Source organism: Calliphora vicina, chromosome 2 (genome assembly GCF_958450345.1).
Source record: "Calliphora vicina chromosome 2, idCalVici1.1, whole genome shotgun sequence".
In the NCBI taxonomy this organism is placed as follows: domain Eukaryota; kingdom Metazoa; phylum Arthropoda; class Insecta; order Diptera; family Calliphoridae; genus Calliphora; species Calliphora vicina.
In genome coordinates this window covers 73,879,660-73,895,546 of record NC_088781.1, presented here as the reverse complement: position 1 = coordinate 73,895,546, position 15,887 = coordinate 73,879,660, and the positions used below count along the sequence as shown (strand labels likewise).

General features: G+C 29.9%; 1 protein-coding gene across 2 annotated transcripts in view; it reads left to right on the top strand.

Moving 5' to 3' along the window:
* The window catches only part of Frmd5 (FERM domain containing), a 192,649-nt gene extending 177,764 nt beyond the window's left edge, over positions 1-14,885 (top strand). Inside the window, exons 7-8 of one of the 2 annotated variants that reach the window (XM_065500556.1) lie at positions 13,847-14,064; positions 14,128-14,884. In XM_065500556.1, coding sequence (XP_065356628.1) covers positions 13,847-14,064; positions 14,128-14,807 — 898 coding nt within the window. In that variant the 3' untranslated portion in view covers positions 14,808-14,884. Of the gene's footprint in view, positions 1-13,846 lie in introns of both variants that reach the window. The other variant, XM_065500555.1, reaches the window with a different exon arrangement.
* The last annotated feature ends 1,002 nt before the right edge of the window (positions 14,886-15,887 follow it).

Sequence of the window (15,887 nt, the reverse complement as noted above, 5' to 3'; positions counted from 1 at the left end):
TTACAAAACATTTATTTTGATAGATATCCCACTCGCATCCCACTAAGCGACCAAAAAGGTTTTAAAGGAAAAGACCTAAGCTTTCTTTTGAGAAAAAAAAAATTAATAAAAAAAGAGTCCATTTTGGAAAAAAAAAGTCAAAAAGGTTTTTGATTTTTCAAAAAAAAGTAAAAAATTGTATGTCTTGAGTTACAAAACATTTTTTTTATAGATATCCCACTCGCATCCCACTAAGCGACAAAAAGGGTGTTAAAGGAAAACACATAAGCTTTCTTCTGAGCAAAAAAAAAATTAAAAAATGGGTCCATTTTTTTTAAAAAAAAGTCAACAAAGTTTTTGATTTTGCAAAAAAAATCAAAAATTTTAAATCTTGAGTTACAAAATATTTTTTTGATAGATATCCTACTCGCATCCCACTAAGCGACCATATAGGTCGCTTAGGAAAAGACCTAAGCTTTCTTAAAAAAAATAAAAAAGGGCGCATTTTGAAAAAAAAGTCAAAAATATTTTTGATTTAAAAAAAAAAAATCAAAAATATTTTATTAAATTTTTTTAATTTTTTTTTTCGAAAGATTGCATAAATAGCTATCTAAACTATTTGGGACACATTTTGCTAAGAACAATAGGTAATAAGTTATATGGATAAAAAAAAACACCTGTTTGGCCAAAATGTCAAATTTCGACCTCCTATAACTCATAGAGTTCTTAACCGATCTTGTTGAAAAATGGTGTCCGAATTACTATCCAATGAACTAACATTGGTGCAAATTTCATCGCGATCGGAAGACATCGATTTCAAAAGTTGGTTCACTTGACGTGAAATGCCCCATATGTATGTTGAAAAATATGAAAGAACGACTTAAATGTATCTGTTACTTGCTATATTCAGTAACAGTTGTTATCAGTGATTTTTCAGTCATAGTAATTAAATCACAGGTATGGAAATGTCGCTCTACTCTATCGTGCACTGTTTTCTATGTTTAGTATTGTCGGCAATGCAGTGCCATTTATACAAAACGGCAAGATTCTGTAACTTTTATGTTTGTTGTTGATTTTTTTTATACAATTTTTAAGTATTAATAGATTTATAGAAGACTTTTTGTAAAAATGTGGGAAAAAATGTTAAAATGTTATTAGGGTATATTTCGTCACCTAAAATGCAAAATAACGTAACATCACTTTTCATAAGTTTATAGGAGAAGCAAAAAACGATATAAAATGAAAACTACTTGAGATATTGAAAGCAAATTTTCAAATCTGAATTACAATGACATTATTTTATATAAAAAACTAATTTTTTCAAAGCTCACTTTAAGATAGCTCACTTTTTCGTCACCTAAAATGCAAAATAACGTAACATCACTTTTCATAAGTTTATAGGAGAAGCAAAAAACGATATAAAATGAAAACTACTTGAGATATTGAAAGCAAATTTTCAAATCTGAATTACAATGACATTATTTTATATAAAAAACTTAATTTTTTCAAAGCTCACTTTAAGATATGTGGCTTACGTATTTTTGAATTGTTGTTTTCTGAAATAAATAAACGTACATTCTGGGGATCACGACTGATTACCCCTAAAGGTAGTGTTTGGTTCGATACAATTTCTAAAATGGGTTTGAATGTGTTTTCGAGCGGCCAACATACATACTGGCCTACTGACCCACGAAAAATACCGGATGTTATTGATTTTAGCGTGATGAAAAATATCCCTAGCGAAATGATTCAAATTGAATCCTCGCTGGAACTATCTTCAGATCACTCACCCACTTTTGTTACTTTATTGAGCCCCCTAGAAATTGTATCCCCGACTGTTAATTCAGCGATGGCAGGCACAAGAATAAATTGGCTCAAATATAAAAAATACCTCAGTACACATTGCTCGGAAAACATACCGCTAAGAACACCAGAAAACATCGATCACTCTCTTATCAATTTCGATAAAAATCTCAAACTGCTACCCAAACCCCCCGGCAAATCAGATATAATAGAATTAATTCTGCTGATGTCGAACGGCTCTTAAATGAAAAAAGAAGATTGTATAAAAGCTCTTGGAATTTCGAAAAATGGAATCATTGAATAAATATTTAGAAAGCCTGGAAATCGGAATACTCATTATGGCGAGCAACAAAAAGTCTTAAAAGACCTGTCATATGTAAGTCCCCCTTGAGAAATGCAAGTGGTGGTTGGGCAAGAAATGATACTGAACAAGTAAGAGAGCTAATTCGGCTATGCCGAATCTTATATACCCTTCACCAAATTATACTTTAAAATAAATTTGTTTAAATATTTTTAGGTAAACAAAATTTAAATTTTTTTTTAATTGTTTTTCCAAATTTTTTTTTTTTAAATTTTTTTTAAAAAAAAGTTTTTTCCAAATTTTTTTTTTTTGAAAAAAAAATTACAAAAAAAATTTGTTGATGAAAAAAAAATTCGGGTTAAAAAATATTTTTCCCGATTTCGATTTTTTGATTATCTACATCGTTGCAATGGACTTTGAAATATCTATCATTAGATATCCATATTGTCTATATTAATGACCAGGGAAACCGGAAATATGCTCTAAAAAAAGCGTTTTAGGCGCTTTAAATATGCAGTAAAAACTTTAAAATATGCTCTTAAAATTTAAAAAATATGCTCTTAAAAAAACAAACTTTTACATAATTTTTAACCAAAAAAAATTTACTTAAATTTTCAAATAAAAATCGTTGTCTATTGGATCTGAAAACATTTTTAAATATAGAAAATGTTCTTTCGACATCAACTGATGTTACAGGAGCAAATTTAAAAGACAACATTTCTTTAACACTTAGAACGGTTAAGTTTGAATTAGAACTAAAATTTGATATTTAGATGGAGCTATTATTAAAATAGTGCTTATTTTATATTAAAACAAGTAAGAGAGCTATATTCGGCTGTGCCGAATCTTATATACCCTTCACCTAATTATACTTCAAAATAAAAAATTTAAATATTTTTAGGTGAACAAAAATTTTTTTTCAGTTTTTTCATTTTTTGAATAAAAAAATTTTTCGAATTGTTTTAAATTTTAAAAAAAATTTCTGTTTTTTAAATTTTTTTTTTGCTGAAAAGCAAAATTGTTTAAAATGAATTTTAAACAAAGGAAGTAAAAACCTGTAACACAACAGCGAAAAATAAGTAAGACAAAATTTGTTTTTGATAAACTCAAAATATGCTATTAAACAGTAAAATATGCTCTAAAAACGCAAAATATGACATAAATATGCTCTTAAAACAAATATATGCAAAAATATGTATTTAAGGGTAAAATATGCAAAAATATGCACTAACAAATCGATGCCAAAATTCTTCAATAGTTCTGAAACGTGTAAATATCTTATCCATGTGCTCATTCGACTCACCAGAAAAAACATGCATTTGCATATTTTGGTTTCCCTGTTAATGACTTAGTAATCCAGATATAATCAAAAATAGGTCAAAAATCGAGGTTGTCCCGGTTTTTTGCTCATATCTCCGTTACTTATGGACCGATTTTGCTGATTTTAAATAGCAAACTTCTCGAAAGCATATCTGACAGAATTATTGAAGATTTGGATCCCGAAGATATCTGGGGTCTTCAGAAAATTGATTTCAACAGACAGACAGGCGGACATGGCTTAATCGACTCCGCTTTCTATAAGGATCCAGAATATATATACTTTATAGGGTCAAAAATGAAAAATGTAGAAATTACAAACGGAATGACAAACTTATATATATCCTTCTCACGAAGGTGAAGGGTATAAAAAGGGAATATATTTGTTAATCATTTAAAAAAAGTATTTACACCGAACACATCAAACGAAGCAATTGAGTTGCCACCTGTTGTACCCCATTTTGGAGCAGCCGTACGTTTTGAGATTCGAGAGATCGAAAATGCTATTGTTGATTTAAATCCCAAGAAAGCGCCTGGTATGGACAAGATCATCAACAAGATGCTTATGGAGCTACCCCGGATAGCAATAAAAATAATTCTTTTTATTTTTAATGCTATATTACGACTTGAATATTATCCTCCAGAATGGAAGGTTTCACTGGTTACCATGATACCCAAGCCGGGAAAAGATCACACAAAAGTAGAATCATACAAACCCATCAGCCTATTGTCTAATATATCAAAGCTATTTGGGAAGATACTTATGAACAAGTTGTACCCGATGTTAACTGAAAACAATTGTATTCCGAATCATCAATTTGGATTTAGAAGAAAACACAGTACTATCGAACAAACCCATAGACTTGTAAATATGGTGAGAAAAGCGTTTGAAGAAAAGAAATACTGTTCCGCACTCTTCGTCGACATCTCTCAAGCGTTTGATAAGGTATGGCATGCTGGATTAATATAAAAATTAAGTCAAAATTTACCCGCAAACACACATATGCTGTTGGAAAGCTATTTAACTGGTCGAACTTTTAAGGTTAAAGAGGGAAACTTTTTAAGTACTGCACAACCCATTGAAGCTGGAGTCCCCCAAGGCAGTATCCTGGGACCTTTTTTATATTTGATATATTCGTCTGATATGCCAACTAACAATCGCACTCATGCATCAACATTTGCTGATGATACTGCTATTCTAAGCATTCATGAAAACCCTCAAGAAGCGTCTCGTTACTTACAAAACCACATAATTGAATTAGAAAAATGGTTAAAACAATGGAAAATTAAAGTCAACGAGCAAAAATGTACACACATAACATTTACATTGCGTAGAGAATCATGCCCCCCTATTCATATCAATAACCAAACAATAATTCAACAATCGGAAGTGAAATACCTCGGAATACATCTCGATCGTCGCCTTACATGGAAAAGTCATATAGATGCAAAGTTGACTCAAATGAAATTGAAATCAATTCAAATTAATTGGCTTATTGGCAGAAACTCTACGCTTAGTTTAGATTGTAAACTTCTACTTTTTAACATGATCATAAAACCGATATGGTGTTATGGCATACAGTTATGGGGCACGGCCTCAGCGTCAAATGTAGAAAAGATCCAAAGACGCCAAAACAAGTTTCTAAGAATGATCACAGTTGCTCCCTGGTATATAAAAAATGCGAATATACACAAAGATCTAAACGTGTCCCTTGTAAAAACTGAGATCACGAAGAATGCAGAAAAAAATTTAAAAAAGCTTGAAATTCACCCAAAGCCATTGGACCGCAACATATTAGTTAACCGTGGCCACACTCCATTAAGAAGGAGGGACACAGCAGACCTAATCTAGAAGGAAGAATGCCAATTTAACCAAAACAACCATGAATACAAAACTTTTCGTCAGGTACTGGCTGGACTTATTAAATAATAATTATTAGATATAAGATTTGTACCACTTACTGTTAGTTCATTAAATAATGAAGATACAATAAATAAATGAAAATGAAATAAAAAACAAGAAAAAATAAAAACTTAAATAAAAATATTTTTTTTATTTTAAATAAAATCTGTTGATATATACATTTTTAAATTTTTTATTTTTTTTTTTATTTTAATTACTAACAACTACTTTTTTAAACTAATTTTAAATTTTCATAAAGACTGCAAAAAATATTTAATTGCAACAAATTTATTAAAAAAAAAATAGGATACTACCTAAAATAAGGTGAAAACAATTTATTAATTAATTACTAAAAGCGTATACGTTATTTTGTTTAAGAAAATCACATACTTGATGATAATTTAGTTTCAATTTTGGTTATAACTTTCTTATTTTTGATAATAAAAGTTCAAAATTGTGTACATATATGTAATATGATGTAGTGAATCGTAATCAATAATAAAATCAATTTCGAATTTTTTGATACGTTGTTTTGCATTTTAGGTGACGATTTGCATGATTTTTTGTTTATAAAAACAAAGTTGTAAACAGATTTTAATCATTTAGAACTTTATTTGCTATATGCGTAGAAAAAATTAATAGCGTAGCTTCATTTTCCAATTTTTCATGACGATTTAAAAAATAAAAATTTCGAAATTTAAAAAGATTATTTCTAAAACGACTGCGAAAATTAAAAACGTGTTAAGCCTTTCTTAAAGGAAATTTTATTGCGGAATAGATTTTAATCATTTATAACTTTATTTGCTATATGCGTAGAAAAAATTAATAGCGTAGCTTCATTTTCCAATTTTTCATGACGATTTAAAAAATAAAAATTTCGAAATTTAAAAAGATTATTTCTAAAACGACTGCGAAAATTAAAAACGTGTTAAGCCTTTCTTAAAGGAAATTTTATTGCGGAATTTCGATTTTTTAATTTTTTTACAATAAACTAAACCGTTTTTGAGTTACGCGAATATGTTATGCAGCCTCCTCCATTTTCGAAATAACGGTATATCTGGAAAATACAAGCTAACCTAAAATAACGGTTAGCACCACTGAATTCAGCGTACCCGAATTAGTTTAACCTACCGGGTGCCCAGCAGAGAAGCAAGCCGTGTCGGCGCGGCTGACGGCTAGCCGCTCAGCCGATTTTTTTCAACAAGCCACTCCGCCGCCGACTTACTCGGCTGGTTGGCGGCTCAATTGCTAGCCCATATTTAATATTAAGTTACAAATTTACCCCCATATGAATCAAATTTTGTACGGAAATTTTGTTTTATAAACCTTTGATAAATTTAAAAATTGTTTATGCATATGGGGGTTATTATTCAATTATTTTTTTAATATCAGTGAATACTAACGAAAATCGGTATTTAATTGAATTAGCGGCAGCGTTACCAAATACACTGAATCAATTAAGTCTCCGTACAGACATACTCATAATATAAACTAGCTATTTATGGTCACTTTTCAATACATATTTAAACCTTTTTTTAATTCATTTTATAAAAAATCTTATAAACTAGAAATCAACATAAAAAAATACAAACATTTTCTTTAAAAACATAAAAATTTACATAAATTCAATAATTGTACGAAAAGTATCACCAAAAAAAGTCTCCGTACAGTTAACTATTTTAAGGCAAGGAATCACAATATTAAACTTAATTGCATTTAATTCATTCATTTTAATGGCTGTGCATGGAATGGACCAGCTTTGTTGTTGTCAGGGAATCCAAAAATAAGCAAATTTTAATGGATAGAAAGAAAGTTATTATTAACTTGCAAAATGAAGGAAAAAATCTAACCGAAATCAAGGATATTGTAAAAAGACCACGCACTTCTATTCAGTACGTTATTCAACAGGTCAAAAAAACCGGAACAATGCATTGTTCCGGTTTGCAATGGCAAATAAACAAAGAAATGACCATCCAAGAAAAATAGAGCACCACTTAGAGAGAAGTATTGTACGATTTGTAGAAGGTAATCCAAAAATTGACGCATGTGTAATTGAAGGAAACTTAAAAACTAGTGATGAATTAACGGTAAACCCCTAAACTGTAAGAAACGCTCTTAAACTAAATGGATACAATGGTCGAGTAAGCCATAAGAAGCCCCTTGTTCGAAAAGTGAACATGAAAAAGAGATTGAATTACGCGTAACGGGCTTCTTACGGCTTACTCGACCATTATATTCATTTAGTTTAAGAATGTAAATTGTATGTTTTTGGTTCTGATGGAAGAGAAATGTTATGGAGAAAGCCAAATACTGAAATGAATCCGAAGCATTTGACGCTAACCGTAAAGCATGGATGAGGTAACGTTATTGTTTGGGTTTGGATGGCTTCATCTGGGGTGGGAAATCTTATTTTTGATGAAAACACGATGGATAAATTCCTTAATATATTAAAAGAAAACTTAAAACAAAGTTCTGAAAAATTAGGCTTGGGACGTTTGTATTGCTTCCAACAAGACAACGATCCCAAGCACACATCTAGATTAGTTAAGGAATGACTTATTTATAATGTTCCTAAGCACTTAAATCGCTCAGCTCAGTCACCTGACCTCAACTCGATTGAGCATCTATGGGATCACTTGGAAAGAAAGATTCGGCAGCACAATATAACGAGTAAAGATCAGCTAAGAGCCGTTATAATGGAAGAGTGGTATTAAATAGATTCCCTGACAACAACAAAGCTGGTCCATTCCATGTACAGCCATTAAAATGCTGCAATTGCTCAGAATGGAGGACCTACGACATATTAAATGCAATTAAGTTTAATATTGGGATTCCTTGCCTTAAAATAGTTAACTGTACGGAGACTTTTTTGGTGATACTTTTCGTACAATTATTGAATTTATGTAAATTTTTATGTTTTTAATGAAAATGTTTGTAGTTTTTTATGTTGATTTCTAGTTTATAAGATTTTTTATAAAATGAATTAAAAAAAGGTTTAAATATGTATTGAAAAGTGACCATAAATAGCTAGTTTATATTATGAGTATGTCTGTACGGAGACTTAATTAATTCAGTGTATATGCATTTATCTTGTTTTTACTCAGCCTTATCAACCTTGTCGTTTTACGACAACGACAGTTTCGTACTAGATTAATGAAACAGGTTGAATAAGTTCTTTAATCTAGTACGAAACTGTCGTTGTCGTAAAACGACTACGCCTTACATGATAAGGCTTACTGTTTTGTGTGAAACTTAATTAAGATATACATATAAAATCTGAACACATCTATTATTGTCAGAACCGTAACAGTTATTACTTTTTTCATAAAAGTCATATTTTTTTCTAAAAGAAATAACTTGTTTTTGATTTATTTGTTTTGTAATTAATTTTTAATAAATAAAAATATTTTTATTTAAAGTAGGATATTTGGGTATTTATAAAAAGTAGGAATACTGTTGTATTTTTTAATCGGCTTGCTTCTCTGGTGCCCAGCTTGACAGTTTTTTCAACTAGTACAGTGTAATCAACCAAAAAATGAATTTCCATTTTTTGTGTAGTTACGTCCGTTTGCATTTAAGGTGACGATATGTACTATGTACATTAATCCTTATGTATTTAAGTTAACCTTCGCTTTACCAAAGGTTTTTTATGTTCATGGTTTACCAATACCCACCCGGGTGACACTACACGTCTATAAATATATGCGACGAACGAAATTTTAAAAAATTGAAAAAACTTTATAAAAAGTTTAAAATGTTTCTATTAAATTCTATAGAACTCTAAAATTTGTTCAGTGAGTACAAATTTCATTTAAACCGAAACAAAATTAAAAAAATATTAAACCAATAAAAACGATGTGGTATTGGTAAAGCGAAGGTTAAGCTGTTTATTTATTTTAATTTCGAGGAGTGCTGGTTGGATTAGTGTGACACTTGGTGTAAAACAAATTTATTATGGAATTTTGAAAGCGTGGAAAATTAATAATTTTATTTTATAATTAAAGTAGATTCTCACATGGCAAATAATTGACAAAAAGACGTAACCATTAACTAAATTACATTTAACCCTCCGTTAGTCGCTACTGATCTGGTTGATACAGGCAAACATTTGTTTATTGTAAATTTTTTTAAACATTGTTTTATTGTTTTAAGCTATTTTTGATACAGATATATTTTTAATGCAGTTTTATTTTTATTATTCTTTTAAATACTTTGAATTTAATGTTGTTTTTATGTTTACGAAATAAAAAGTGAAGAGATTATTTTCAAACGCGCCTTTCTTTTATTGATATCAATTTGATACATTGCGACTAGTCTCGATTGATAACGATTGCGACTAACGGAGGGTTAAATTCTTTTATTTATTTCAAAAACTTGTTTAACTTATGATGATTCAAAACAAATATATAGTAAAAATAAAAAAAAAATATTTAGTAAAAATTAAATAAATGGTCCATGTATGTAATCGCATCATGTGAGAACGGCTGGAGCGATTTGGCTGATTTATTTTTATTCGATTCGAAATTTTCAGGAGATGGTTTGTAAAGAAAAAAAATTAAAAAATTCTTGGTAAAACTCGGAAATTTAAAATTTTTAATATAATGCCTCCTTTTTTCATAATAAGAGACATTTTTTGGAGAAATTTGAAGAGCTAACAACACCGCCTCCTTTTCCCTACTCAATTTTTTATTTAACCTTAGAAAGTTCCTAATTAGTGGTATATGTGTATTCTCTGTGATATCATTTAGTTTTGTTGAAAATTTCTTATGAAAATTTCGAATCGAATAAAAAAAATAATTTCTAAGACATTTTTCGCGGCAATTAGGTATTGACCTAATTCTTTTTGGCTTTTGTTATAAGATATATCCTTAATAAACTTTTTAACGGCAATTCTTAAGCCTTTAAAATTGTATAAAAAAATCCACATATTTCGGCCGCTTTTATGAATCAAACAAGGTAAAAATAGTATTATATTATAAAATTTCCCAATGGAATTTGTTCTTAAATTTTCCTTTTCATGTAGATTTTTACCCCCATATTCATAAAAGAATTTTAAATTTAAACAATATTTTAAAGCAAAATTTTCATATAAAATTTAAATTTTAAAACGTTGCACAGTGGTATAGAAATAAAGAAGAGGGAAATAAATCTGTAACTTCTAAACGCTTAGTCCAATTTCTATGAAATTTAACATGCGCAAAGAAGATGTGTTGTCGAGTTTAAGTTTTGGATCTCATGGGCCCACCAATGCGCGGCCAGGGGTCCCAAAGTAGGACACCTCGGGTATTACACATAAGGAATCTCCTCGTCGAGATAATTGATATCTAAGACGAGGTTTTTTATAGCAACAGACTTTTTTTTATGAATTTCTATGTTAAGTAAATTCTCTTCGAGTTGTTAAGCTTTCAATAATTAATTTGCCAAGTAAAAAACATAAGGTAGACATTTTTCAAAAATATATATAACTTTTGATAATTAAAAAATTCATGGAATACTTTTTTGGAAAATATGTCAAAAAAAGCTTTTTGTTGAATTTTTGCAAAGATACACAAATTTCAAATCATAATATTAATAGGCAAGTCGATTTCTTTAGACCCCTTTTACGCTCTCATTATACATTCAATTATGGTAAAAAATATACCATTTTAAAGGGATTTCTTCACAGAAGTGCAGAATATATATTTTATTGAAATCGGTTCAGGTTTTTAGGAGTTATAAGCGTTTAAAGATGTTACTAATACATATGCAAAAACGTGTACATGTGAACCTTAAGCTAAAATGTAAACAAAACAATGCATGTTTGTCCAATTTGTTGTTGTAAATAAATAAGAGTAACAAATAAACAGTATTGATTTCGCTCTGTTTAAAGTGAGAGTTGTTATAGAAAACAAAGAAGAAGACTTTAGTAATTCAAAGTCAATTAAAAAACTATATTTTGAAGGTGTTTTTTTTTGTTTGTTTTCTAACACCCATATGCATAAACAATTTTTAAATTTTTCAAAGGTTTATAAAACAAAATTTCCATTCAAAATTTGTTTTATAAACATTTGACAAATTTAAAAACTGTTAATGCATATGGGGGTAAATACTTCATACGAATCAATTTCTTATCACGGCATGAAGTTTAATAAAAAATGGGACGGGTTGGAACAAATGGTGAGCCACCTCCCATACAAATTAAATAGTTATTTATAAATATTTTGTGAACTATAATTGCAAGATTCTCCAAACTTAGTTAAATGGCTCATTATAATTTTGCATAGTTTCGCTGAAATTGTTCGGGATTGAAATAGTGAACGTGGCCCTATACAAAGTAAATAATTAATTTCGAATATCTGTAGAACTATAATTGTAAAAGTATTTCTTTAATTAATTTCTTATTACTGTGCGGAGTTTATCTGAATATAGACGGAATTGGATTAGAGGGAGTAGCACCTCCCATACAGAGTAAATATTGATTTCGAATATCTGGGGAACCAAAATGGGAGAGGTCGGAAAAGGAGGTGAGTCACCTTCCATACAAAGTAATAATTGGAAGGTTATTCAAAGTTTGTCCGCATAGCTCTCTTACCATTTTACAGAGATTGTCTGAAAATTGTCGGGATTGTAGTAGTTGTCGTGGCACAATGCAAATAATTAATTTTGAATATCTCGAGAACTATAATTCTAAAAATATTTAAACTCCGTATGAATCAATTTATTACCATTCTACGGAGGTTAGCCAAAAACGAATTTATTCCTGATCCCTGTACGAAGTTTAGCTAAGCGTGATCGGCGTAGTAGGATGACCCCTCCATTATAAAGGAAAGTTAAAGTAAAGCTTGATATGAGTTATTTTTTTACACAAAAGTTTTAAAAATGGGTGGGATCAGAACAGTGGAGTGGTATCTCCCATACCAAATTAGTTAGTTATATTTTACATGTGTTATTTTCTTACAATTGTACGTAGTTAGGTTGTATTAGAAATCATTCATATTTTTTAATTTTACTAGGGTAGGGGTAGGGGTAGCGAAGTGCCCGGGTTATGCTAGTTGAAATTAAACTTTTATTTTTTTGTAATGAAATTTTACAGTTATATAGATTTTTCTATTGAAAATTAAAAAATAAAAACCAATTTTTTTATAATGACAAATAATCACAGCTAAGAGGAAGTGCGTTTACATCTTATAGGTCTTTTTTTGGGACTTGTAACATTTTATGTTTCATATCAGAAAGTCGAGGTGATAATAGATTTCAAAATTATGAAATATTTAATTAAAAAAATTATTTACATTTTTGGATTGAAATTCAATGAATAAACCAATAATTTAAACAAGTATTATATATTTAGTAACATATTTATACTCATTTGACTGAGATAATAATTTTGAAATTTTTACAAAATAAATGGACTTAGCACTTTTTTATATTTATAGTTATTTAATATTAACAATTCCTGACTACTCAAAATTGCAAATTTTGAAGCTGTATATACTTTATTGGACATTTTATGTTTTCTACACATACATGACGGTTAACCGGTTTAACCGGTTTTTTCGATGTCGGTTAACCGACAAACCGGTTTTTTAAAAAGTCGTTTTTTTATAAACACTATACATCATCTTTAAAATTTTTAGATAACTTAAAAGAATAAAAGTACTTTTTTCCCAAAAACTAAAAAAAAATCATTTTTTAAATTTTTTTTTAAATTAAAGTGCATATAACTTTGAAGTCGGTCATGCTTTTTAAACAATTATTTTTCCGTTTAACATATTAAAAATGGAGAAAATCGGAAAATATTTAAGAAGTTACAGATTTATTTCCCTCTATTTTTGTTATATACCACTGTGCGCTGTTTAAATATAAACATTTTGTATGAATAAGGACTTTATTATTTTTTAATACTAAAAAAATCCCTTGTTAACGCATTATGTGATTATACCCAGATTTTCAGCATTGCAGTTTTATACCAACCCACAGTGGGGTAGAATCAAACATTTTTGGAAATAAATCTGTAATTTCTAAACTGCTGGTCTGATCGGGTTTAGAATTCGATTGCGATATGGTGGCTCAAAGTAGGGTACCTTCGACATGTAAAATTTATAAACACGTGCAATTTTTTTATCCCATTTCAAAGATTTTTATATGGAAAGCGCTAGGTCTTGAAAAAAGGTGTTGCGTGTGCTATTTATCTCTTACAATTTCCGATTTATAGGCATTTCAAAATTGAAATTTTAAAATTTTGCCATACCTTGGTCCGCTTTTTTAAAAATATAGGTCGCACTTTTGGACCGAATGGACTCGTTTTTCTTTTGTTAGTTAGACAACTAAATTGCGAATAACATACAAAAGATTTCAGAGCAATATCAATTATGGATCCAAAAATAAACGAATTAAAATTTAAAGAAAAGCCGTTTTGATATGCCAGATTTATTTCCAATAAATTTTGATTCTGCCCCACTGTGCAACCGCAGTACTCGAAATTATAAAATGTAAGCAATAACCGTAAATTACATAAGTAGATACTTATGCTCAACAACAATATTATCATTAAATGTTTACAGACTTCCAAATAGCCAGCATGCAGCGGTGGTTTCTGGCGGTGGATTTTTTTCCTGGGGTACCAAGTTCAAGTATACTGGAAGAACAGAACGTGAAATACTTACGGAAAGTATTAATGCACTTCGTGAACAAAAGCTGACCAATTCATCGACAAGTAAACGAAAAGCCAGCAGTGTCCCAGCAACGCCTTCCAGTCCTCAGGGCGATCTGGCGCAAATACGTAAACTATTGAGAAATTCATACATAGCTTCAAACGATTTAAAAAATTTAAATTTACATTCAGGCTATAGCAGTTTACCTCGTTCAACAATGTCTGAACCGTTAAGCAACTGTACTATGCCAGCAACAGATAGTCTAAATAACATTGTTTTTAGCCAAAATCTCGGGTATGACGTATCCTGCAACAGTGGCGTACAGGTGCCAAGTCTTGAGCCGGTATCTGAAGAGGCTCGAATGCGTGCGTCAACCAATTTCGATAACATCAACATGCTAAATAATTGTAGCACTGCAGAGATGTCAAAATATTATTTAAAGTCAGAAGATTCCATATTATACTCATCACCCGAATCAACAGTTTTCAATACATACGACAGCGAAGGTGTACCACCCACAGATTCCGAAAAGAGACTAAGTGCATATTTTCAACAACAGCAATCCAACAATACAGCAGTAAACTCATGTTTAAACACATCAACGACTTCCAAGAGTAATGACAACCCTACGTCTGACTACCAATATACCAATAGTGCCAAAGGTGTACGTAAATTTCATTTCATCAACGCGTTCATTCCATCATTTGTTTTCGTAGTCATAGCTATGACAATATCCGCCATCATTGTACTTGAATCCGATTCGGATCTGTTTGAACAGATTCGAAATCTCCCCGAGATGATTAGTTTACGTTATCAATATTATCAACCACTTAAGGAGTATATTATACAAAAAGTTGGACGTAAAACATAAAACATTGTTCACAAACAATTTTATGCTTCTAAATAAAGAAATAAAAAGGGTTTTTCCACCACACATATGTACAGAATACTTTGTATTTAGATCACGTTATTAGTACACACAAATTAATTTATTTTAATATCATACCGGCCCTATACATTCCTTGTAGACGCTAAACAAAATACGAAGAATGATGAATTAACATTTTCAAGGATATTAAAAAAGTTTCCGCATGAAACTCATAAAGGTCAACCAACGTAACACTCAAATAATGTTTCTCACTTAAATTCAATAAAATTGGAAACTTGTTTCCATTAAGTATCATTATTCTACTCTGTAGTTTGTTCATTTCATTAACATTCCTTAGACAACTTTCACACTAGGCAATTTAGTTGAGCAAGTCTCTTGCCCAACAACAAAACAGCATGTACAATTTTCTTCTCCTTAACCCGACATTACCTCTGGCATCAACAACCACAAGAGACTTGCGCAACTAAATTGCCTAGTGTGAAAGGGGTCTTAATAAAGAAAATTTTTAAATTTAGAACCTTAACAGATTATATATTTGTATTGCGAAATAAATGTATGAATAAGATTTTTTTGTTTGGATAGTTTTAGAAAATGCATTGTCTGCGGAAGACTTTTGTTTTAAAATTAACCAAATAAACTATTTTCGTTATTAAGTATGTCCACTAGGGCTATATATTTTATTCCCGATTATTTTGTTTTTCCTCTACATGGAATGACCCGTTTGGGATTTGGGATTTTAAAAATTACAATCCCGTTATTTTTCGGGAATTTTATTATGTTTGTATATACACTCCCTGCCACATGAATAGGACCCCTAACAGAATTTTTACAAAAGGTTGTAGCTTCTACAAAAAAATATTAATAACTTAATTTTTATTTCTATTTAAAGGTAATTTAGATATTATTGGTTATATACAGTGAGCCTCAAAAGTGAGTATACACCAAAATTTATTTGATTTTTTAAGATAATGAAAATCCTAAAATTTATTCATCGATTAAAATTTTAATGTTTCGGTTTGTTGGGGATTGAGTTGAATAACAGATTCTGTTGTGAAAAAAAGA